General features: G+C 39.2%; 1 protein-coding gene across 1 annotated transcript; it reads right to left on the bottom strand.

Annotated features, from left to right (window-relative positions):
- Nucleotides 1-13,415: 13,415 nt before the first annotated feature.
- LOC149198084 (putative calcium-binding protein CML16) lies at nt 13,416-13,916 on the bottom strand. Its single transcript, XM_089408918.1, has one exon. The coding sequence runs from the start codon at nt 13,914-13,916 to the stop codon at nt 13,416-13,418; it is 501 nt and encodes a 166-aa protein (XP_089265044.1).
- Nucleotides 13,917-25,240: the final 11,324 nt, after the last annotated feature.

The raw sequence follows: 25,240 nt of genomic DNA, 5'->3' as shown, positions 1-25,240 counted from the left end.
TGCCCTTTATTCTTATTCATTAATAATGATCCAAGAGAATTATGTGGATTTAGGAAGAACCATCATGATAAGAATAATCAATCATATCGGTATTTAGTAGAATAATGACAACAAGGTGATCAATAGTTGTGTCCTTTCCTCTTTTCTCTTATCAATTCAAAGCAATTTCTTGTAAAGATAACGATTTTTATGTAATTTGTTGATTTCAATATCCTCTAGTTTTTGTATTTGTTGCATGAATGTATAGTTGTGCTTTAAATGAGCATGACTCAAAAAATGATCTAAATGGTAAAACACACAAAGAAGAAAATGCACTCTAAAAATGTTGTTCTCAAGATAGAACAACTACTGTACAAAAAACGCAAGCAAAAGGAAGAAAAAAATATGCTCGAAATTGTTGTTCATTGAAAGGAACAGCAGCTGTCCCTTAATTGGAACAACAAAGAAAACAAGCTCAAACAAAAAAATGTGAAAATGTTGTTCCTTTGGAAAGGAACAGCAAAAAAATGAAAGTGTTGTTCCTTTGGAAAGGAACAACAGAAAACAAAAGTGTTGTTCCTTCGGAAAGGAATGACAGAAATGCAGAAGTGTTGTTCCTTCAGAAAGGAACAACAAAAATGCGGAAGTACTATTCCTTCGGAAAGGAACAGCAAAAAGATGTGGAAGTGTTGTTCCTTCAGAAAGGAACAACAAAACATGAAAGTGTTGTTCCTTCGGAAAGGAACAGCAAAAAGGTGGAAGTGTTGTTCCTTCAGAAAGGAACAACAAATGGCGAAAATGTTGTTCCTTCAGAAAGGAACAACAGAATGCAAAAGTGTTGTTCCTTCAGAAAGGAACAACAAAACAGTGGAACTGTTGTTCCTTCGAAAAGGAATAGTAGAATGCAAAAAGCACAGTTCCTTCAAAAAAGAACAGCAAGGTGGTGAGAATGCTGAGCCTTTGGAAAGGAACAACAAAATGCAGAAGTGTTGTTCCTTCGAAAAGGAATAGCAGAATGGTGAAAATGTTGTTTCATCTGAAAGGAACAGCAAAATGCAAAAATTGCAGAAATGCAAAAATCTGTACAGAAAATCAAAACAAAAGAATTATGTACAAAATTTAAAGGCAATCAAATTACTTAATGAACCAAAGGTGAGGAAGAATTCACTTCCTCGGCCAGAATTTGCATGTCAGAGTCTTCCCGGAGTTGCTGGTAGAAGGATTCCCAAGTGAGTGGTTTGTGGTACAATTGAACTCAATGGCCATTTGCCTCAAAGGTATGTCCAGATCCATCGATGGTGATTAAAGTAATGGTGCCATTATCATGTACCTTCTGGATTTCGTATGGTCCTAGCCAGTGAGTCTGAAGTTTCCCTGGAAAATCCTAAAACTTAGAATCGTATAGGAGTGCCCAATCTCCTTCGCGAAAGACTTTCTTTTTGATGAGGGCATCATGCCATTTGGCTCTCTGTTGTTGGATTAATGCAGTATGTTGAAGAGCAGAGAGCCTAATTTCATCCAACTCATTGATCTGCTGTAGTCTATTAATCTGGGCCTCGTTTAAATCTAGACCAACTTCTTGTGCTATTCTCAAGGTCTGTATTTCGAATTCTATTGGAAAGATGGGTTCCTTTCCAAATACTAGCTGATATGGTGAATAACTAGTAGTGCTTCTCCATGTTGTTCTATATGCCCACAAGGCTTCCGACAATCTTGTAGCCCAATCGCGTCTGTGTGATGCAATGGTTTTTGTCAGTATTGCTTCTATTACCTTATTCATGCTTTCTACTTGGCCATTGGCCTATGGGTGGTATGGAGTAGTAATTTTATGTTGAATATGATAATTTTTTAGTGTTGCAGCTATTTTATTACCAGCAAACTGTGGTCCTCCATCCATGATTATGTCTCTTTGGAGGCCATATCGCATAAATATGTGGAATAGGAACTGAATAACAGAATCCTCTGTAGCTCTTGGCAATGCCTCTGCTTCAACCCATTTGGTGACATATTCTGTTGCTACCAGAATATATGTTTTTTGGTTTGATGATGGGTTGATTGGACCAACAAAATCGAGCGCCCATCGTTCGAATGGTTCAATGACTAGCTGTGGGTTCAGGGGAATTTCGTCAAACTGTCCAGGGCGTCCTGCTCTTTGGCAGCTGTCACAAGCTTGAACAAACTTCTTTGAATCTTTGAATATTGTGGGCCAATAATACCCTATTGGCAGAACTTTGTGACTAGTTCTTCGATCTGCAAAATGTTCGCCACACGGTCTGTTGTGACAGGCTTTCAAAATGTCAAAAATTTCATCTTCACGGATGCATATTTTGATGTGCATATCTGCCCCTGTATGGAATAGGTAGCCCCCAATCCAAGAAAATCGGGTACTACGCTGGACAGTTTGCTTTCGTTCATTGGGAGTCAGATGATTTGGTAACTTGCCTAATGCTAAATAATTTGCAACATCAACATACTAGGGTGTTTTGATAGTAACAGCGAACAAATGTTCATCTGGAAATTGATATTCGACTACTGTTGTGTCCATTGGTTTTGGAATTCATGAGAGAAAGTCAGCTACAGGATTTTCTTTTCCAGGTCGGTCTTTTATTGTGATATCGAATTCCTACAATAAAATCAGCCATCTGGTTACTCTACCGTTTGTGATTGGTTTATTTGCTAAATATTTTATGGCAGAGTGATCTGTATATAAAACAATAGGATATCCAGTAATATAATGCCTAAATTTATTTACAGCATGAATCACAGCTAAAAATTATTTTTCAGTAACGGTATAGTTCAACTCAGCAGGGGACAAATTCTTGCTAATATAATAAATTGTGTATGGTTTTTTTTCTTCTTCCTGCCCAAGGACTGCTCCAATAGTTGTGTCTGAAGCATGTGATGAAATTTGGAATGGCAGGTCCCAATTTGGACCTCTGAGTACTGGGGCTGTTGACACAAGCTTTTTCAGATCCTCAAAAGCACGGTCACATTTATCTGACCAAACAAAGTCAACATTTCCTGTCAGTGCATATAGAGGTGCAGCAATATGAGAAAAATGTTCTATAAATCTCCTATAATAACCAGAAAATCCAAGAAAATTGTGTACCTCTGTCTGTGTGGTAGGAGTAGGTATTAACAAGATTATCTAAATTTTGGTCGGATCTACCTGTATTCCAGTTGTTGAGATATAATGACCTAGGATGAGTCCTTCAGTCATCATCATATAGCATTTTTCATGGCTCAAGTAGAGCCTGGTGGTAATGCATCGTTGCAGCACCCTTTCCAGTGTGTCTAATGCTAGGTCAAAATCATCTCCGTATGGTGTAAAATCATCCATATATACTTCAAGCCCTTCATTTATTAAATCTAAAAAGATGATGAGGATATCCCTTTGATATGTGGCAGGGGCATTGCATAGGCCAAAGGGTAAAACTCTGTAGGCAAACGTTCCCCAAGGACAGGTAAAAGTAGTTTTGTCTTGGTCTTCGGGGGTAATCTGAATCTGAATGTATCCACTGAAGCCATCGAAGAAAGAAAAGAATTTCTTTCCTGCTAAAGTATCTAATACCTGGTCAATGAATGGAAGGGGAAAGTGGTATTTTTGTGTTGCTTTATTTAGTTCTTTGTAATCTACACAAATCCTCCACTTTCCATTCTTCTTTGGCACCACTACAAGCGGAGAGACCAATTTGTTATTGGAGATAGGATAAATAAAGTTTACATCTAAAATTTTTTGCAGTTCAGCTTTCACAATGTCTTTTAGATGAGGGTTAAGTCTCCTTTGGGGTTGGCGAATAGGTCTTGCATCCTTTTCTGTGTAAATGTGGTGTGTACATAACTGGGGATCGATTCCTTTCATGTCCGGATAATCCCATGCAAATGATTCCTTGTATTTTCTCAGTAGTTGGATTAGCTTCTCTTCTTGTTCAGGAGTCAGGTTGCTATTAATGTTTAAAGTTTTTCCTGGCTCAATCTTTAGAGTTTTGCTATTTGACACAAAGGTAGTAGGTATTGTTTGATCATGAGTGTCTTTGAGAGGATCTTATTCTAATTCATTATCAAATGCTGCCTCTATCATCTGACATTGTATGTGGGATCTGGATTCAGCTTGGTTAATAAAGTTGTTAATAACATCATCCTCTGTTTGATCTTTGAAATCGAGGGCATCTTCTATGGTTAATGGGGATCTAATGTTTTTGGTGAGGTATGATACAGGATGTTTGTTAGTTTTTATTATCATGACACTTGGCTAGGCGGGAGGGTATAGGGCTAGATTCTTGATGTTACTCCCTCTAGTTATGGTCATGCTGCCTTGTCGGTAGCCAATATAAGCATCAACGGTTGCAAGCCAAGGTCTGCCTAAAATCAATGGATGTCCATCAAGTCGGTTTTTGGGGTTTATTATCAGAAAGTTGGCAGGATATTCCCAGGAATCAACGGATACCATGACATCATGTAGTGTACCTTCTGGCCTAACCACTGATCGGTCAGCTAGTTCTAATAAAGTGGAAGTCGGTTCTACTGATGTAATGCCCAATTTTTGACAAGTGGTGGTTGTTAAAATATTAATTGCAGCCCCTAAATCAACTAAGGCATTTGAAAAGGTTTGTCCATTGATTTGTACTGTTACTATTGGATTTCCTGGGTCTTCATACTTAACAGGTGTTTCTCTTCCTGATAATAAGTCAGATAAGGTGCCAACTACTTGGACTGTTGGGTTATTTGTTATTCTCCTCCTTGGTTTTTTTATACATAGCTCTTTGATAGTCTTTGCATATATGGGGATGTCTTGGATGGCTTGGAGGAGTGGGATTTTTATGTACAAATTCTTAAGCTCTCCCAGAATATTAAAATCAGGACGTTCTATAGGGCGCAGTATGATTAATCGTTTTGGGAATGGGGGAGAAGATGTGGTTGTTTGATTATGAGTCTGGTGTCTAATCACATCTTCTTCTTGTGATGGTTGTTCTACATGTAACTGATTTTCAACTTGAACAATTTTATCTCCCTCTGTTTCTATAATGCGCCCAGATCTTAATTGAAGGTCATTGCATTCCCTTAGATCAGTTTCTAGTTCTGGTGTTTCAATTATTTGAATAGATTGAACTGATCTGTTATTTGGGTTTGGGTTGGGTTTGGCTGGGATTTGTAGTCTTAAATTGGACTAGGGGTTTTGCTGTAGTGCTGGCAGTGTAGCTTGAGGGAGTGGAATGGTTCCTACTGGCTGATTCATCGGTCTTTGCCAATTTTTCTGCCAGGCTTGACTCTGTGAAGTAGGAGGGGAAAATTGTGTTGGATATGCATTATTTTGCCAATATGGTGGAGCATAAGGAAAATTTGGCCAATTAGATTGGCTTGTTTGATTCAACCATGGAGAGGATGAAGGAAATGGTTGTTGTGACCAATTTGGGAAGGGGGTTGATTTTTCCACATTTTATTATATTGTTGAGCATGATATTGCAGGGGCTGAAAAGAAGAAGCTGGATCGAGGAACATACCTGATTGTCGTGGCTACCATTGACGGTGCTGATTAAGTAGGTACATCGGTTCTGGTTCTTCTTCCGCTTCTTTGTATACTACTTTCAGACCAGGAAGTGAGGGACAACTCTCTGTAGAGTGGTCTTTTGTACAAATGGCGCAAACTTGAACTGCGTCTAATGGGCACTCTTTGTGGCTGTGTTTCTTTCTGCATCTAGGACAAAAGATTGCTAGATTTTTCTCTGCCTCTGCTTGTTTCTGCTTTGCTTGCATAATATCGAGCTATGTTGTCAGAGTCCCCAATATATCAGTTTTGAAATTCTCTAATAAATTTCCAATTTCTGTGCGAGTTACTCCTTTTGTAGAGATCTTGTTGTCCCTTGTAAACCTGTCATGTTCTGCTAGTTTTAGTCTTGTGATGCCTCTCGAATTCCTGATACATAAATCAATAATGTCAGCAAAATTTTCTTGATAAATATCTCCTTTTCCCATAATGTTTAGTGTTTCAATCCATTGTTCCTTCATTCCTTTAATTAATGTTGTTTTTAATACATTATCAGGTAAGGGTAATGATGCATAAGGATATCTTTGAAGATTATACTGAAAACGTTCAACATACTCCTCTAATGTTTCATTAGGTCTAGCTACCATCTGAAATATTTCATCCTTTAACTCTTTAGACCTATAATAATCCTGATATTTTTGTAGAAAAGCACTTTTCATTTGATCGCAGTTATTTATAACACCTCCACCCAACCCCATAAACCATCATAAAGTAGCCCCTTTTAATGTAGAGGGAAATAATTTTAGCTTTTGGGGATCAGTGGTATAGTCATATCCTCTGCATAGCACATCAAATTCAAATAAAAATGCATCCGGATCTTCTGATGTAAGGCCATGGAATGTAGGGATGTGCTGGAGTGGAATGGCCTTCATGGGTGCATTAGTTGCAGTATCTACAATGGGATATTGCAGTGTGGAGGTTTGGGTGTTTGGCTGGTTTTGGGTCATTTGGTCAAATATGTGCCAATAACCTTCTGGGATGTCTAGGAAGGTATTCCTAGGCTGACTAGAAGGAGCAGGAATGACCTTAACAACATTTCCTTGGTCTAGGATAATGAGAGTTCCTTGCTGAATCAAATTTTTCAGGGATTCTTCGTTTTGGATGATCTTTATAGCACTTCCCTTATCTGGGCTACTTAATGGCTGAATTATCCCAAGAGGAGATCTTGGTTCTTCAGTTTCCCTTGTTTGTCCTCTTCCTTCGTAGAGGTTGCTAAGGTTCCCTTCTTGCAATGATTTTGGACTAGAATTTTCAATTTCTTGAAAATCTTGCTCCTTAGTTTGGCTATGCACCTCAGCAAAGGCTACAGATGGTGATCCTGTGGCCTGAAGGGAACTAGTAGGTTGTCTAGAAGCAACTTTTCTAGGTCCTACTGAAGGCTGAGATTCTTCTTTCTTAAGGATTTCTTCTACAAAGGTTGATTGGCCAAGGGTCACTGACCCCTTAGATTTTCCAGGTTTGGGTAGTGGTCTAGGATTCTTTTCAGGATTTTTCTACTTAGTCATGCACATAAATCAAAATCTAATTTCTACCCAAAACAACAAAAAATCTGCAGGAAAGTGGGCAGGGGATCTGGGCTGTTACATGCTCCGTACGCAGGTTCTTACCTTCCATTTTTAAAACCCAACTCTCTCCTAGCAGGTATTTACACAACTCTGAAAAGAACAAATGGCTACACTCTTCCCTGGCAACGACGCCAAAATGTCGAGCAATAAAAAGGGTCTTTTTCACCTCTATTTACCCTACATTAATTGTCAATCCAGGCACGATTTGTTATCTCAAAGAGTGTACTCAGTCTGAGGTGGTCATTTGTCAGAGTAATGCTAGTAGTATAGTGCTCTTAGATACAAGAGTAAATGGATGCTTGAAATAAAATCTATTTTCAAAAAGAAACTTTTAGCACTCTGAGATCTAAATCATTCACTTAGAAAACTACAGCAACTTATCAGTCAAGGGTGCAGTAGTAATAACTCATCCCTTTGTAAACTGATGTAATTGAGAAGCAAATTAAGGAAAATATCATCAACCTGGGAACTGGACAATAACTGTCAATATTCACTACAGTTTCAGATCGTTTTTGCACACTAAAGAAATGATAATTCGAATGGAAGGAAATAGAACAACGACTAATCTATTTAACTCAATTGAACAACAAAGCTTTAACCTACGAAAATGGAACAGTAATTACAATATTCACTCAGAAATGATTTAAACAGCAAATGGAAATGGGACAGCAAATGAAAGGAAGCTATGAAATACTGAATAGCAACTTAAACCAAATGTAAATGCACAGCAACACTTTTTGTTAAAGGAACAGTAATCTGAGTTTCGGCATAACAATAGTTAATCCCAATTATGAGGGAATAGAAATTGTGATCTTAGTGGAACAACAGTTCCAATGAACAGCAATCACATTTGGAAGTAAACCGTAGATAAATAGACAGTGATACCAATTTATAAATACACAGCATTGTTACTTTGTAATCGAACAGCAACGGTAATATGTTAAGGAACAACAATGTTATATGATAATATTAGTTTGTCAAAGGAACAACAATACGATATAATTTAGAACAAGTAGCATAACATTCCTGTGTAGAGAATAACCTTACTATTTGAATGGGAATTGAAATATAACAGAGCTAATACATGAAATAAGGAACAATAGATTACTGAGCAAAAAATATAAGAGAAAGAAAACCACACACAACTTGAAATCAAGAATTAATGGTACACGAAGCAAGTGATCCACCAAGGCTGAGACCATAGCCTCCAGGGATGCACTGCTTATAATTACTCCAGAATCAGAGATGGAACGGCAATAGGATTTATATATTAAGCATCAAAACAGAGTTACAGCGAATCGCTCTTTTAGAGAGAGTCGATGATCAAAGTTTTAAGTACAATAGTGAGTTTCATAAAAATAAAAATAGTCCTTCTTTGGCTAGCAATGTTGTCCCTTCTTATAATAGTCGAGTGGAGATATCAATGATACAGAGAATCATTAAGGTAGCAATCCCTCAGGATCAAAGGATCCTGAGGGATTCACCATAATGTTAGCTCTCAGTTATCTTCTTGTTCTCTTGCGCCAATTTGGTATCTCCTCTTCCTTTTCTTGGTTTGTACGCTCCAATCTAGACCTTCTTGTTTGGATGTGGTTCCTTGTCAAAGGGACAATAGTTGATGGTGTCTTGTCATTTCCTTCAAATTGGTGATTTTCCATTTCCCCCTTTTTCTGCATAGAAAAGGGTAATCATTAGTCATCTTTGTTGCACACAAATATTCTAGATTTTATCATAATCTCCCATCATATACCGATTTCATAATGTAAAGAAGTTATGAATTTAAAGAAAGGATGACAAAATAAATGATAATAACATACCTTCTCTAGTGCTCAACAAAAAGCACCACAAGGGCAGCTTGTGGGATTAGAACCCAAGTATGGGGTTTTGGAACTCAATGTTTTTTGAGGAAAAACCATGATGGATTCATGGCATATGATGGATGAGGATGATAGTGCTCGGAAAGATGATTCCAATGCATCAAAAATTGTCTAAATCCGAGCTTTCGTTAGAGATATATGAATTTTTAAGGTTGACATAATTAATTTGGTTGTCAAGCAGGCTGACTTGATAAGTGTCACTTCAAGTGAGACGTTCATCCATTGTCTGTGTATAAATGCAAGGTGTATTGAGGTCATTTAAATAATTCATCTTGTGCAACACATACATTGGTTAGCAACTCGTTGGAGAAGAATATTTTCTGAATTAGTCATAGCAAGGAGAGGCAGTCTAGCGTGGGTGTGTTGACATGGCGAGTTTTTGCTATGCCAACAAAGGGAACTAACCTGATCACAAACCCCAATTAGGCCTTCTTTCTTTTGGAATGGTTAGTTCCAACAGGTTTTAAGGGACCCTGTAAACTGTTAAATGCGTTGAAATATGGCTTCTGGGGAAGAAGACTTTAATTAAATCAACAAAATAAAACAACTAACCACTATGTATTAAATCCTATCTACACTACTTCTGACTACTCTAATCTAGTCCTAACTATCCTAATCTATCCTGCAGGAGCAAAACAAATGGAGGTTAAACATCATAGATAAAACTCAAGTCCAAATGAATCAATTACTGGTCCACATAAAAACAAGGTTGTATTAAATCCTAATCACAATGCAATTACTTATACAGGAATATACATTCCTTTCCATACAAATAACACTTGCAACTGATGTTTAACAAAGTTTGGAATCAACAACCTTTCATGAATTATCAATGCTATTGAATTACATTCAAATAACCAAGAACAACCATGAACTGGTGGTTAACAATATACACAGAGCAAATCACATTTTTCCTCGTGCTAGCAACAACACACTGGTCCTAAACATACAAGAGAAAAGGGAAACAAATTTGAAACAATAGGCCCCTTCTTGAACCAAACAGTCCTCTTTATTCACAATAAATCAAAGCTGTTTTTCTCCAAACAAAAAGCCCCTCTCTCTTATCTGGAGGTAATACTTATGCCTCAGACCCTAGCCCTTCGTGTTCCCCTCGATCTCTTCAATTTCCCTTTTCTTTGCAATATGAAAATCAAAATGTGCCCACGTGGCACCGTCCGTGTAACAGCTGACATGTGAAGGGTATATCTGCTGGAGGGCTTCGTTTCTTGGGGAACGCATCGAAGTTGATTGAAATAGAATGACTGTGTGTCATCTCTTTGCATCTATGTAAAGCAGATGTTATCCCAAGTGAAAACACTGCGCTCATCATCCCACATATGGCATGAATAAAGGTATGTTTGGAAGTAATGACATCCTGATGGATCATTGCTGTCATGAGTGCTTCTGCTGAATACAGAGAGCACCTCCATCATGCCCTATGGTAGTCCGTATTCCCTCTAGCAGAGTGTGTTTCGCAACGCTAACACCAGTGGAGCAGAGGTGTCATCTTGATACAACTCACATTTATCAGTTATTGGGTCTACTCGAATTTGCTTGCAAAAATAATTCATATTAGTTATGACTGTGAAAAATATGGCAAACATGGATCTTGCATTTATAGCATCAAATGTGAAATAATCCCCCCTTCTTTTTAATTTATGCAATGATTAAGTCCCGCGAATGTAAATCCAATTTGCATTGAAAACCATGGCGTAACACATTAAAATCTAGACTCGAAAGACTATAGACAGGAACCTATACCCTATTGGGTCCGCCATATGGAATTCTCCATTAAAATCTGCAACTATAGCATTTTTCGAATACACAAGAAACTACGTGAAAACCCGCAGCTGTGTTGTACAGCCGGACTTCAAAAATTATATATCGGAGCCTATAATCATCGACGGATCCACCGTATGGTGTCGTACCTTATGCATGAGCGCTAGACCCCACTGATAGCGATTTGTGATGGGGGAGGGGCAGACCTGATAGCATATATATTATGTTTAATCGGATCGGCGGGTCTGCCATATCGCATATCGCAATATGCGCAGGCCTAGGGCCCTACCAATTGCAATATGTGCGTGGGCCGGACCCTATATATATATATATATATATATATATATATATATATATATATATATATATATATATATATATATATATATATATATATATATATATATATATATATATATATATATATATATATATATATATATATATATATATATATATATATATATATATATATATATATATATATATATATATATATATATATATATATATATATATATATGTTATATTCAATAGCCCCGGTGGGTCCGCCATATCGAACTGTGCTTTATGTTCATGCTGTGGACACCGCCGATTGTGATATGCGATTGGTTCCAGACTCGATAATATATATATATATATATATCGCAGTTAATAATATTGGTGCGTTCGCAATGTAAAGCTTCCCTTTGGAAAACCCCGACTTCAATGTTTTTCCGAAAAACACAAGTGTATATAGGAAAACTCATGTCTGGCCGTTAGGCCGGACTTGAAATATTTTTTTCCCCTAGAAAAAATCGTAATTTCCATTAAAGTTTGAAAATTACATTTTGTAGATGCCATAGCATATGCATATGTGAGGCGATATAGCCTGTCAGTATGTAGATATACAAATAAACGAAAACTAAAAACATGTGTTCCACGCAGGGAGCACTGATATATCAATATGGGGGGAAATCATGTTTTCCTCCCCTTTTTCTTCTCGACCTTGTGCCACTCCCCTTGAGACGGTATCGTGGGAACAAGTTGAAGTGGATTTTCAACGCCTGGTCAGGGATTTTCCTTGTCAGAATCAGAGGTGTCTGATGCATGTAGCCTTTTGGTTCCACTGTTTTCCATTGTATCTAAGGTCTTTTCTGGTTGTGATTCCATAGGTCCTTGTGGAGATGTCTCCTAGGTTTCTGCTTGATTGTTCTCATTTGGGATGGGCTCTTCCACCTCAAATTCCTCCTCTTCAGGATCTGGTGGGGGAAAATTCCAACCCTTTTGGTGTTTTCCAGTTTTCTTCTTCCTTCGGCTGTCTTTTTTGTATTCTAGGCACGTATTTTGTAGATGTCCTGTTTGTCGACATATTCTGCACCTAAATGCTGTGTTTTCATAGTCTATTGTTTGTGTCTAGCTTCGTTGTTTGTGCTTCAACTATATGCGATCCAGTAAGCCCTTACTGAGATCAACTTCCACACAGATGCGTGCGAATGTAAAAATTCTTTCCTCCACTCTTTGTGTGTCCATTTTAATATATTTGCCGATGGTATTGCCTATACATGCAAGAACCTTTTGGTCCCAGAAGTGTATTGGGAGATTATGTAGACATACCCAAACTGGCATCCTGGAAACAACCATGGTGTTGGCATCGAATTCCGGGAACCATGGTGTGATGAAGAGGCCCGAAGATCCCTAGAACCAAGGTCCCTCCTGTATCACTATGTCTCTTATCTCTGTTGATTGGAATTTGACTATGAAAAACCCTTTGGAGCAGAGATGAATCTCACAATGTAGAGTCCATTTTGTGAAAATCCAATGGAATAGTTCAAAAGGTTTTGGCCAAAAACCATTGAAATGACAAATGATGGCTTGCGTTTCATAATTATTACATACCTCATCTATTTCTGATATATCTATTTTTAGTTCTAGTGTATAGTTCAGTTGCTCCACTATGTATGGACTGGGTTCTGTTCCAGCCTACTTTGGAGCTACTGTAGGAGATTTTCCCCCTTGTAAGATGTTCTTGAAAGATATTCCTTCATTTCTGTGCTGTTGATGTGGCTCTGAGTTGTTTTTTGTTTTTGTGCTTGTCCCACTGCCTCCTTCTGTTTGTTTTGTTGAGCTGCTTATTGCTGCACCACCTCGCAGTCTCAGATTGAGTGTTATAGTAGATTCTGGCATAATGTTGTAATCCATAATGGATTTATAATCCTGTAGTGTTCTGCCCCCAAATAGCAGATGTTGTTGTCCATCCGGGTAGCCGATATGATGGGCAATGATATTCTTCAGAATTATAACACTGTCTATTGCATGGACCCAAATCAAGGTAGATTTCCCCGAGGGGGTTTTAATAAAAATTTGAAAGCGATTAGAATTTACCATGAAGGGGGGTTCTGTGTGCTTTTGGTTCATGCATGGCCATGCAGCTTCTCTGTCTCCATAATGCTTTGTAGTCTGTGGGTACTCCTCCAGCGTCTTGGTGGTTTTGGCTAATTTTCCGGGAGTCTTGAGCAACCTTCGTGAAGAGGTGTAACTTCCTTCATTACTCACGATCTGATGCTCTTTAGCTGCCCACAGGAGAGGATCCCCTCGGCCTCTGTCACCTCGGCCTTTCTCTGAGCCTCATCTGAAACCTAGTCCTCGATTCGCCGTTGTTTCAGTCATTGGGATTCTGCTAGATGTGCTCTACATCAAAAATGCTTTGTAATAATCGACTAAAACAAAAGTGTCGGTAGCAATGAGTTTTAAGAGACTTATTTTCCCTTTTCCACCCATATCCACCTCGGCAAACATCTCAGAGAGCGCTCGAAGAAACAGGGCATGGCCCATTTTGTCCATTGACCGCGTGTGCTCCGCTACCGTAATGTAGCCATTACCGTCCCTGACCAAGGAGCAGAGCTGCACCAGTAGCTGCCCCTGGTTATTCGTGACCTCTGTCTTTACTGTGGGATCAATCGAGCTCTCCAGTTTCGTGCTATTTTTCCGCCCTTGTTCACAACTGGGCTTCAACCCCAGGGGTCTCAGAAGAAACCCCAACTCTAATTGCATCAGGCTTCTGTCTGGGTCAAGATTGAGCCTTGCAATGATCTCCTTCAGTTCTTCTATTTGCTCCTCTGAGAAGTTGTTCTCGTAGCCCATAGGGGTTTTGCCTTCCAAGATCTCGGGCCAGAGCCATCGATTGTGCATAGACGCAAGGACTTTGGGTGATCTGCCGCAAATGACAATGCTGCAGTGTAATTTTTGAGGAGCTCCAATAGCATTGTCTTCGCCGTTTTCCAGAACCGGCTGTGGAGTACTAAAAAAGGTATGTTTTTGATGATTATTTCAGTATCTTTTCATTGAAATTTACAAACCTTTTGCATCATGAACTAGGAAAATGATAAAGAATTATAATAGACCATGTGAGATTAATATGCAAGACAAAAACGCTGACAATTGTCATTTCCTTATGTAGAACGGAGGAGTTAGAATCGATTATGCTTTTATGTAATTTCCTTTAAAGATCAAAACTTTGATCATCGAGTCTTGTTAAGAACTGGTTTATTGTAATTTTGCTCTATGCATTAATACAAACTTGGTTATTATTTCATCTCTGAGTCTGGAATAACTTTAAGCAGTGTACCCCTGGAGGCTAAGGGCCCGACCCTGAAGGACACTTGCTTCTGTATTATTACGTTTGGTTCATGCGTGGTTTGCCTATTGACGTCATTTGGTAATCTGGTGTGTTTTATAAGTTTACATCACATGCTCTTTTATGTTTAATTCATTAAGGCTTCTACAGACAGAACAATTGTATTGACGCTGCATCATATTACTGTTCTTTTAAGAGTTGATCTAATACTGCTAGTCTTTACAGAATACTGTTACTGTTCAATTACAGAGCTTTTGTGCTGTGCACCTGTTCATTAACGTTACGGAATTCATCTTAGAAGTTATTTTCTTTGCAATTACTGGATTTATGAACAATGTTGTTCTATTTTGAAATGCAGTCGTATTCTTTCTAACTGAGATCGATACTTGGATCAGATTACTATTTAAGTGTGCTACATGTGTATATGGTTTTTAAACGCTGTTCCATAATTTATCAGTAATCAGTGTTGTTCCATTGGTGTCTGTTATTCAATCTGCCCTTAAGAGTGAAAGATTGCCGTTTGATTCCTGTAGATTACGATTAATGCATTTGATCTGATAGACTAAGAGGTTACTGCTTGTGAGACTTAGTTGCTGTTCTATTTCTTAGTTGCTGTTCCATTTCAGATTCGCTGTTCCATTTGAGATTTGTTGTTCCATTTCAGACTTACTATTCGATTTCTTAATTGTTGTTCCATTTCTTATTTTCCGTTCCAATTCCTGGTATTAGCGTGAAGAACGATTGCAGACTGTAGTGAGCATTGACATCCACTGTCCGGCTCCCAGATCCACGATCTGTTCTCTGATTTCCTTTTCCATCAGTTTCCAAAGGGATGGTTTATTGCTACAGAACCCTTGACTAATAAGTTGTTTAGTCTTTTGAAGGTGTGATTTAATCTTTTGAAGTGGTTAAGCTGTAGACAATCATCCATTTACTCTTGTATTTCTGAACACTATACTACTAGCATTACTCTGGCAAATGATAGCCTCAGACTGAGACACTCTTTGAAATAACGAAACGTTCCCGGATTGACATATTAAGGTGAGGTAATTAGAGATGAAAATGAACCTTTTTATAGCTCTACATTTTGGCGCCATTGCCGGGGAAAGAGTGTAGCCATTTGTTCTTTTTTTTTAGAGTAGTGTACGAACCTGTTAGGGAAGAATTGGGTTTTAAAAACAGAAGGTAAGAACCTACGTGTGGAGCATGTAAAAGCCCTGCTCCTCTGCCCGCTTTCCTACAGATTTGCTGCTGTTTTGTTTGAGTAGAATTTAGTAGTTAATTTGAGTGCATGACTAAGCAGAAAAAGCCAGAAAAAAATTCCAAACCTCTACCCAAGCCAGAAAAAGCTAAGGGGCTGGTGACCCTTGGCCGAACAACCTTCATAGACGAAATCTACAAGAAAGTAGAATCTCAACCCTCATTTCTAAATAGCCTACTAGTTCCCTTCAGGCCACAGGATCACCATTTGTAGCCTTTGCTGAGGTGCATAGACAAACTAAAGAGCAGAACTTTGAAGAAATTGAAAATTCTACTCCAGAACTATTGCAGGAAGGGAATCTCAACAATATTTGTGAAGGAGAAGGAGAAATAGGTGAAACTGAGGAACCAAGGTCTCCCATTGGAACAACTCAGCCATTAAACAACCCAGACAAGGGAAGTGCTGCAAAAATCATTGTTGAAAAGCTCAATCTCCTCATACATCAGACACTCTCATTATCCCAGATAGAGGAAGTGTTATTAAAACTGTCCCTGTTAAAGACATTCCCTCTCAACCTAGGAATACTCTCCTAGATATCCGAGAAGGATACTGGCATATATTCGACCCAATGGCTCAAAACCAGCCAAACGCTCAAACTTCTACATTACAATACCCCATAGTGGATTTTTCAGCAAATGCACCTATGAAAGCAATCCCTATTCGACATATCCCTACATTCCACGGGCTTACATCAGAAGATCTGGATGCATTTCTATTTGAATTTGATGTACTGTGCAGGGGATATGATTACACCACCGACCCCAAGAAACTGAAACTATTTCCCTCTACATTAAAAGGGGCTGCTTTAAGATGGTTTATGGGATTAGGTGGCGGGGTTATAAATAACTGGGATCAAATGAAAGAATATTTTCTGAAAAAATATCAGGACTATTGCAGGTCTAGAGAACTGAAGGACGAAATATTCCAGATGACAGCTAGACCAAATGAAACATTAGAGGAGTATGTGGAACGCTTTCAGTATAATCTTCAAAGATCTCCCTATGCATCACTACCTTTACCTGATAATGTGTTAAAAACAGCATTAATAAGGGGCATGAAGGAACAATGGATTGAAACATTAAATATTATGGGAAAAGGAGATATTTATCAAGAAAATTTTGCTAACATTATTGATTTATGTATCAGGAGCTCGAGAGGCAGCACAAGAGTAAAACTGGCAGAACATGATTGGTTTGTAAGAGATAATAAAATTCCAACAGAAGGAGTAACGCGTGTAGAAATTGGAAATTTGTTGGAAAATTTTAAAACTGATATACTAGGGACACTAACTACACAACTTGATATTATGCAAGCCAAACAGAAGCAAATGGAGGCAGAACAGAATTTGGCAATCTTCTGTCCCCGATGCAGGAAAAAGCATAGTCATAAGGAGTGTCCACTGGATGCAGTCCAAACATGCGCCATCTGTACAAAAGATCACCTGACGGAAAGTTGCCCCTCACTCCCTGGATTGAAAGCAGTATATAAGGAAGCAGAAGAAGAGCCAAAATCAGTTTATTTGCTCAACCAATGCCGCCAATGGCGGCCGAGACAATCTGGTATGTTTCCAGACCCAACTTCTTCTTTTCAGCCTCCGCAGTATAATGCTCAACAATATAATATGTGGCAAAGTCAATCCCAATCCCCATTTCCAAACTGGTCACCGCAGTCGTTTCCTTCCTCAAACCCGTGGCTGAATCAGGAAAGCCAATCTGGTTGGCCAAATCTTCCTTATACCCCACCATATTGGCAAAGTAACTCATATCCACCACAATGGACTCCCCCTACTTCACAAAGTTCAGCCTGGCAGACAAACTGGCAGAGACCGATGCATCAGCCAGTAGGAACCATTCCGCTCCCTCAACCTACACTGCCAACCTTACAACAAAATCCCCAGTCTAATCTGAGACCGCAACTCCCAGCCCAACCCAACCCCAATCCAAATAACAGACCAGTCCAATCTGTCCAAATCATAGAAACACCAGAAATAGGAGCCGATCTAAGGGAGTGTAATGATCTTCAATTAAGATCTGGGCGTATTATCGAAACTGAGGGAGATAAGACAGTTCAGGTTGAAGATCAGTTACTTAAAGAACATCTGTCACAAGAAGAGGATGTGAATAAACAACAAACTCATAATCAAGCAACCACATCCTCTCCCCCGTTCCCATAACGATTAGTCATACCTCGACCTATACACTATAGTGATTTTGACATTCTGGGAGAATTACAAAATTTGTACATAAAAATTCCATTCCTCCAAGCCATTCAAGACATCCCGATATACGCAAAAACTATCAAAGAATTGTGCATAAAGAAACCAAGGAGGAATATAACAAATAACCCAAGAGTCCAAGTAGTCGGCACTTTATCTGACTTACTATCAGGAAAAGAAACACCCATTAAATATGAAGACCCAGGAAATCCAATTGTAACTATCCAAATTTATGGTCAGACCCTGTCCAATGCCTTAGTTGATCTAGGAGCTGCAATTAATATCTTAACAACCACTACTTACGAAAAGCTAGGCATTACATCTGTAGAACCCACTTCTACCTTTCTAGAATTGGCTGACCAATCTGTGGTTAGGCCGGAGGGTACACTGCATGATGTCATGGTCTCTGTTGATTCCTGGGAATATACAACCGATTTCCTAATAATAAATCCGAAAACCCGACTTAATGGACATCCATTGATTTTAGGTAGACCTTGGCTTGCCACTACCGATGCTTATATTGGCTGCCGGCAAGGAAATATGACCATAACCAGAGGACCAAATATCAAGAACTTAGTTCTATATCCTCCAACGCAGCCAAATGTCACAATAATCAAAACTAATAAGTACCCTGTATCATACCTTACTGATAACATTAGATCTACATTAACTATACAAGAGGCACTTGATTTCAAGGACCAAACAGAAGACGATGCCATTAATAATTTCATTAGTCAAACTGAATCCAGATCCTACACACAGTGTCAAATGATAGAAGCAGCATTTGATAATGAATTAGAAGATGATCCTCTGAAAGATACACATGATCAAACAATACCTGTCACTTCTGTTGCAAATAGTAAAATTGTGGAAATTGAACCGGGTAAGTGTTAGGATATTCCGACACATAGGATATAGTTAAGATCAACTTGGTCTAGTTTAGAGTTAGGTATAGAGTTAGGTAAAGTGTCTTTCTTTACCGTTGTACATATTGTAACTTACAATCCGACGGTCACGATATGTAGTGATCCGACGGTTCACTCTCACCTCGGTATTATCGACACTTGATCCGTGGCTTGACACCCGATTGGTCCATGAGTTCTATTTAAAGCGCATGGAGGGTCATTGTTCGGGTAATCCGTGCATGAGAGAAGCTTATGTAAATTTTCATTCTTTGATTAATAAATTGTCTGTACCCACGTTGGGACAGGCCGTGGACTGTTTCCCTCCTTGCACTCTGAGGGTTTTAACCACGTCAAAAATACTGGTGTATTGATTTGAGATCTGGTTGTGAGCGGTGTCCTTTTGGTATTCTTTCTGAGGAACTTACCCTGTAAATTCCTACATGGTATCAGAGCTATTTGAGGGCCGCGTCCGTTGGTGATCCAAATCTGAAGCCGGTAGAACTGCATGCGGCTGTCGTTTCCTAGATCTGCTGTTTCTGACTGCTTTCGGGCCGAGAGGACTGCTCTGTTGCGTTCGGAGCATCTGTTTCAGTGAGGAACCCCTTTCGTTTCACGCGAAAAGGTTTCCGGTAGCCCTAGCTGCGTCATTTTTCAGATCGGGAGGTATACAGTGTTTTTTTGCAGTTTACTGTCATTTTCTCTCTGCTTATTTCGGTTTCGGTTTATTTAGCCTTTTTTTTCCCGGATCTATACCTTTCATTTCTGCGTATGCTCTTTGCCCTGCGACTCTGTGCGATCTGGGCAAATCAGAAACAGAAAGAAAGGATTTTTCTCATGCGTATGCTCTTTTCCCTGCACCTTAGTGTGATCTTGGAAAATCAGAAACATTGAGAAAAATATTTAGTTTTTCGGTTAAAAGCTAACTTTGAGATTTTTTTTAAAATTCTAGTTTTTTGGCTAAAGCTAACTTTGAGCCGTAAGGTTCGTTTTTCTTTGCATATTCGTGTTGGGTTTTGTGTTTTGTGTTTTGTAGGGGAAAAGAGCCTTCCCAAGGCAAGCACGCAAATCGAGCCCCCCCCCCCCCCCCCCCCTCTCTCTCTCTCTCTCTCTCTCTCTCTCAAATATTTTGTATAGATCAATTGGTTCAAAGACTTTTTAAGAGAGTAGAGGTCTTGGGTTCAAGTCTCCATTTTGTGGGGGCGGATTTTTTCATTCCCGCACATTCGCGCACTTTGCCGGCAACGTCAACAATTTTTTTTCAAAAAGCCATAACTTCTTCATCCGGAAGCCTTTTTCAGAGCCGTTTTTTTTAAAACCGCCTATTTTTTGAGATCTATCCATTGGACCACTTACTTTCAGCATCTTCAGCTTCAGTTTTTTTTCAAAAAAATGGAAAGTCCATGCCAAGTCATTCTTGACAGCACTAACTACTTCCAATGGGTAGCCTACATGGGAGATTTACTTAGAAGTAAAGGTCTCTTCAGAATAGCCACAGACCAAGAGAAGAAACCCAAAGATGAAGACAAGGCCGAAAAATGGGAAAATAGACAAGATCAAGCACGTGGTTTGATAGGAATGTCTGTTTCTCCTGATCTTAGATTCCACATTGCAGAAATTGAAACTCCTCATGAAGCATTAGAAAAACTTGCTAAAGTTTTTGGGATTAAAAATGAAATTAGAGCCCATCAACTTGAGAATGAGTTGCTTACTTTGGATCCTAATAATTTTTCTTGCATTGAAGATTTCTTGTCCAAATTCAAGACCCTTAGATATCTCTTGGAAGGTGTTAAAGTTAAGAAAGAAGATGGTAACCTTATTTATTCCATCCTTACTAAGTTGGGACCAGCCTACTCTGTATTTGTTTCCACTTTCCATTCTACAAGGGAAGCTTTCATTTGTCAAGGCAAAGACTACAAACCCCCTTCCTTTGACTCCTTTTGTGATTCCTTAATAAGAGAACAAGAAAAACTCTTACACCTTGGTCTTCTTAATCTTGGAAACTCTTCCTCGAAAGCGTTAGCCGCCCAGCAGCAACCAAATTCAAAGAATCCTAAGAAGTCTTATCCTCAAAGGAATGGTCCTAAACCAACTCAGCCTCAAGATGAAAGATCATTTCAGCAAAATGACAAGACCAATAAAAACAAATGGAAGAGGACTGACAGACATTGTAACTTTTGTAATCGAGATGGCCACTTAGAATCTAAATGCTTTAAGAAGATGGAAGCCTTGGAAGCCGCAATGAAGAAACATAACATCCATGTGGAGCCTACTTCAACTTCAACTTCCGGAATGGCACTTTCTGCATGTCGTTGTCAATCATCTCAGTCTGGTTATGCATTAAATGTATCTTCTTCTTCTTCTCATTCTCATGAGTGGCTCATTGATTCTGGAGCCTCTTATCACATGGCCAAAAACCAAGCCATGTTTTCTTCTTTAAATGATTGTAACACCAAAAATATATATGTTGGTGATGATAGATCTCTTAATGTTGTAGGGACTGGAACTGTTCATCTAGACAATGGTCAGTTTAATGATGTATTATGTGTTCCAACCTTATCCTGCAACCTTCTATCTGTCTATCAGATAACTCATTCAGGTGAAGGTAAAATTGTTGAATTTTCACCTCATGATGTTGTAATCAAGGATCTAAAAGATCCTAAACAGATTCTAGCTACTGGTCTTGCTGATGATTCCACAAGGTTGTATAAGTTTCACAACTTTGGGTCATCAAATCTTCCCTCAGTATTTGTTGCTCATAATGATGAAGTGAGCAAACTTTGGCATGAGCGATTTGGTCACTTAAACTATCGCTCCCTTCAGCATCTATGTAAAGAAAATATGGTGACAGGTCTTCCTATGGTATCTTGCAGAGATGGTGTTTGTTCCGGATGTGTACTCGGAAAACATCATCGGGACAGTTTTGACAAACGTGCCTCTTGGCACGCCTCAGCCCCTTTACAGCTTGTGCACAGTGATTTATGTGGTCCTCTTCCTGTTGCTTCATTCTCTGGCTGCAAGTACTTCTTAACTTTCATTGATGATTTCTCCAGACGCACTTGGGTATACTTCTTAAAACTCAAGAGCGAAGTATTTAACACTTTTTTGGCCTTCAAAGCCTTTGTTGAAAAACAATCTGGACATCAAATTCTTAAGCTAAGAACTGATAATGGTGGAGAATATGTTAAAAACACATTCATCAACTTTTGCACCGAAAATGGAATTCAAATGCAACATACTGTTCCATACACTCCACAACAAAATGGTGTAGCTGAAAGGAAAAATCGCACCTTAAAGGAAATGGCTAATTGTATGCTGCAATCTAAAGGACTCAGTCTTAGTTTTTGGGCCGAAGCAATTAATTGTGCAAATTATATAATCAATCGCACTCCTACTAAGGTTCTAGAGAATATCACTCCAGAAGAAGCTTGGAGTTCCATTAAACCAGATGTAAGTCACTTTCGTGTGTTTGGAAGTGAAGCATGGGCCCATATTCCAGATGAAAAGCATAAAGCTTTAGAACCTAAGAGTGAGAAATGTACTTTTGTTGGATATTCTGAAGATGTAAAAGGTTATAGACTTATTCCATTTAAGTCCAAAAATGTTATCATTAGAAGAGATGTAAAATTTGATGAAAATAAATCGGCCTGCGAGCCTAGTCCGGCGGATGTGCCACCTCTTCCTATCTCTTCTACTTTTGAAAACATTTCTTCTTCAGATGATGAAAGTGAGGATGACAATCCTCCCCCACCTTCTCAGGATCCTCAACTTCCAAGATGGGTCCGTGCTACTCGAGATGCAGCAGGTGATCTTGCCGGTGATCCTACAGATCAGCGACGTACACGTTCTCAGTTTGAAAGAGCCTCTTCTTTACTGGCTCAAGCTCCAGTAAATCATGATCCTGACACTTTTGCAGAAGCTTCAGGCCATCCACATTGGGAAGCAGCTATGAATGAAGAATATCATTCATTGATGACAAATGATACATGGGATCTTGTTCCTCTACCAAAGGGACGCAAACTTGTTAGATGTAAATGGGTTTACAGAACCAAGTATGGACCAGATGGGAAATTGATAAACATAAAGCTCGTCTTGTTGCTAAGGGCTTTTCACAGGTTGAAGGCATTGACTACACTGAAACCTTCCCCTGTTGCCAAAATGAACTCTATCCGCCTTGTTCTTTCCCTTGCTGCCTCTTTAAAATGGGAAGTCCATCAAATGGATGTTAAATCTGCCTTCTTGCATGGGGACTTGCAGGAAGAAATCTATATGGAACAACCCATTGGCTTCATACAAACAGACTCAAGCCTTGTGTGTCGACTTAAGAAATCCCTTTATGGTCTCAAGCAAGCTCCTCGGGCTTGGTATGCCAAAATGGATAGCTTTCTTTTAGAATCTGGCTTTTCTAGGTGTCATTCTGACAATACTGTCTACACCAAGAAAGTGGGTGACTCTCTTATCATCCTTGTTCTTTATGTTGATGATCTTATCCTTACTGGTAGTGATCCCAACCTTATAAACCATGTGAAGTCTATCCTTAAAAAGAAATTTGAAATGACAGACTTAGGACACTTACACTATTTTCTCGGTCTTCAAGTCTTGCAATCCAAGGAGGGTATTTCCCTTTCCCAGTCCAAGTATGCTTGTGATATTCTTCGTCATTTTCACATGGAAGACTGTAAGCCAGCCCCTTCTCCCTTTCAGTCTGGAGTCAAACTTTCAGTCTCTTGTACTTCTCCTGAAGTTGATGCTACCTTATACCGTCAACTTGTAGGAAAACTCTTGTACTTAACCCATACTCGTCCTGATCTTTCCTTTGCTGTTGGCCTTGTTGCTCGTTTTATGCAAAACCCCCGTGAAAGTCATTGGAAAGCAGCCAAAAGAATACTTCGTTATGTTCGAGGTACAGTACAGTTTGGGATTCATTACAGTGCCAAAGCAGCTCCTCTGTTAGTTGGTTTCACTGATTCTGATTGGGCTGGTGACCCTGATGATCGGAAGTCTACTGCCGGTTATGTCTTCACTCTTGGTTCAGGACCTATTACATGGGCTTGTAAGAAACAGGCTGCCATTTCTCTTTCGTCAGCAGAAGCAGAGTATCGTGGTGCCGTGGAAGCTAGTAAGGAAGCCTTGTGGCTTCGTCAGATCCTATCAGAGTTTGGCTTTGAGCAGCAGCATCCAACCACCCTTTGGTGTGATAATCAAAGTGCCATTCAGCTATGCAAAGATCCAGTCCAGCATCAGCGCAGCAAACACATTGAACTACACATGCACTTCATCAGAAAGCTCATTCATGACCATGTTCTTGAAGTGCAATATTGTCCAACGGATGATCAGGTTGCAGACATCTTCACAAAGGCTCTCACAGAGGCGAAGTTCACTAAACTTCGATATATGCTTGGAGTTCAGGAAGTTGTCACTAAGGGGGGATAGGCTCTAGTGCCTCCTTCCTTCTCCTATTGTGTCATATTTGTAAATCCTTCAATCCTATCCCAAGTTGTTCTTAAGGGGGGATGTTAGGATATTCCGACACATAGGATATAGTTAAGATCAACTTGGTCTAGTTTAGAGTTAGGTATAGAGTTAGGTAAAGTGTCTTTCTTTACCGTTGTACATATTGTAACTTACAATCCGACGGTCACGATATGTAGTGATCCGACGGTTCACTCTCACCTCGGTATTATCGACACTTGATCCGTGGCTTGACACCCGATTGGTCCATGAGTTCTATTTAAAGCGCATGGAGGGTCATTGTTCGGGTAATCCGTGCATGAGAGAAGCTTATGTAAATTTTCATTCTTTGATTAATAAATTGTCTGTACCCACGTTGGGACAGGCCGTGGACTGTTTCCCTCCTTGCACTCTGAGGGTTTTAACCACGTCAAAAATACTGGTGTATTGATTTGAGATCTGGTTGTGAGCGGTGTCCTTTTGGTATTCTTTCTGAGGAACTTACCCTGTAAATTCCTACAGTAAGAACTTAAACATTAATGCCAACCTCACACCCGAACAAGAAATGAAGCTCATCCATTTGTTAAGGAAATATAAAGAAGCATTTGCATGGGACTACCCTGATATGAAAGGAATTGACCGCCAATTATGTACACACCACATTTATATATAAAAAGATGCGAGACCTGTTCATCGACCTCAAAGGAGACTTAATCCTCATCTAAAAGATGTGGTAAAAGCTGAACTTCAAAAACTTTTAGATGTCAATTTCATCTATCCTATCTCTAATAGTAAATGGGTCTCTTCACTTGTGGTGGTACCAAAAAAGAATGGGAAATGGAGAATCTGTGTGGACTAGAGAGAGCTAAATAAAGAAACACAAAAAGACCACTTCCCTCTCCCATTCATCGACCAGGTATTAGACACTTTGGCAGAAAAGAAATTATTCTCTTTCCTGGATGGCTTCAGTGGATACAATCAGATTCAGATTTCCCCTGAAGACCAAGACAAAACTACTTTTACTTGTCCTTGGGGAACATTTGCCTACCG

Source organism: Pinus tabuliformis, chromosome 2_2, assembly GCF_031772625.1.
Source record: "Pinus tabuliformis cultivar Carrire ecotype Pingquan chromosome 2_2, CPIR1, whole genome shotgun sequence".
Classification (NCBI taxonomy): Eukaryota; Viridiplantae; Streptophyta; class Pinopsida; order Pinales; family Pinaceae; genus Pinus; species Pinus tabuliformis.
The sequence above is the reverse complement of the archived record's forward strand: the minus strand, read 5'-3'. Positions and strand labels throughout refer to the sequence as shown.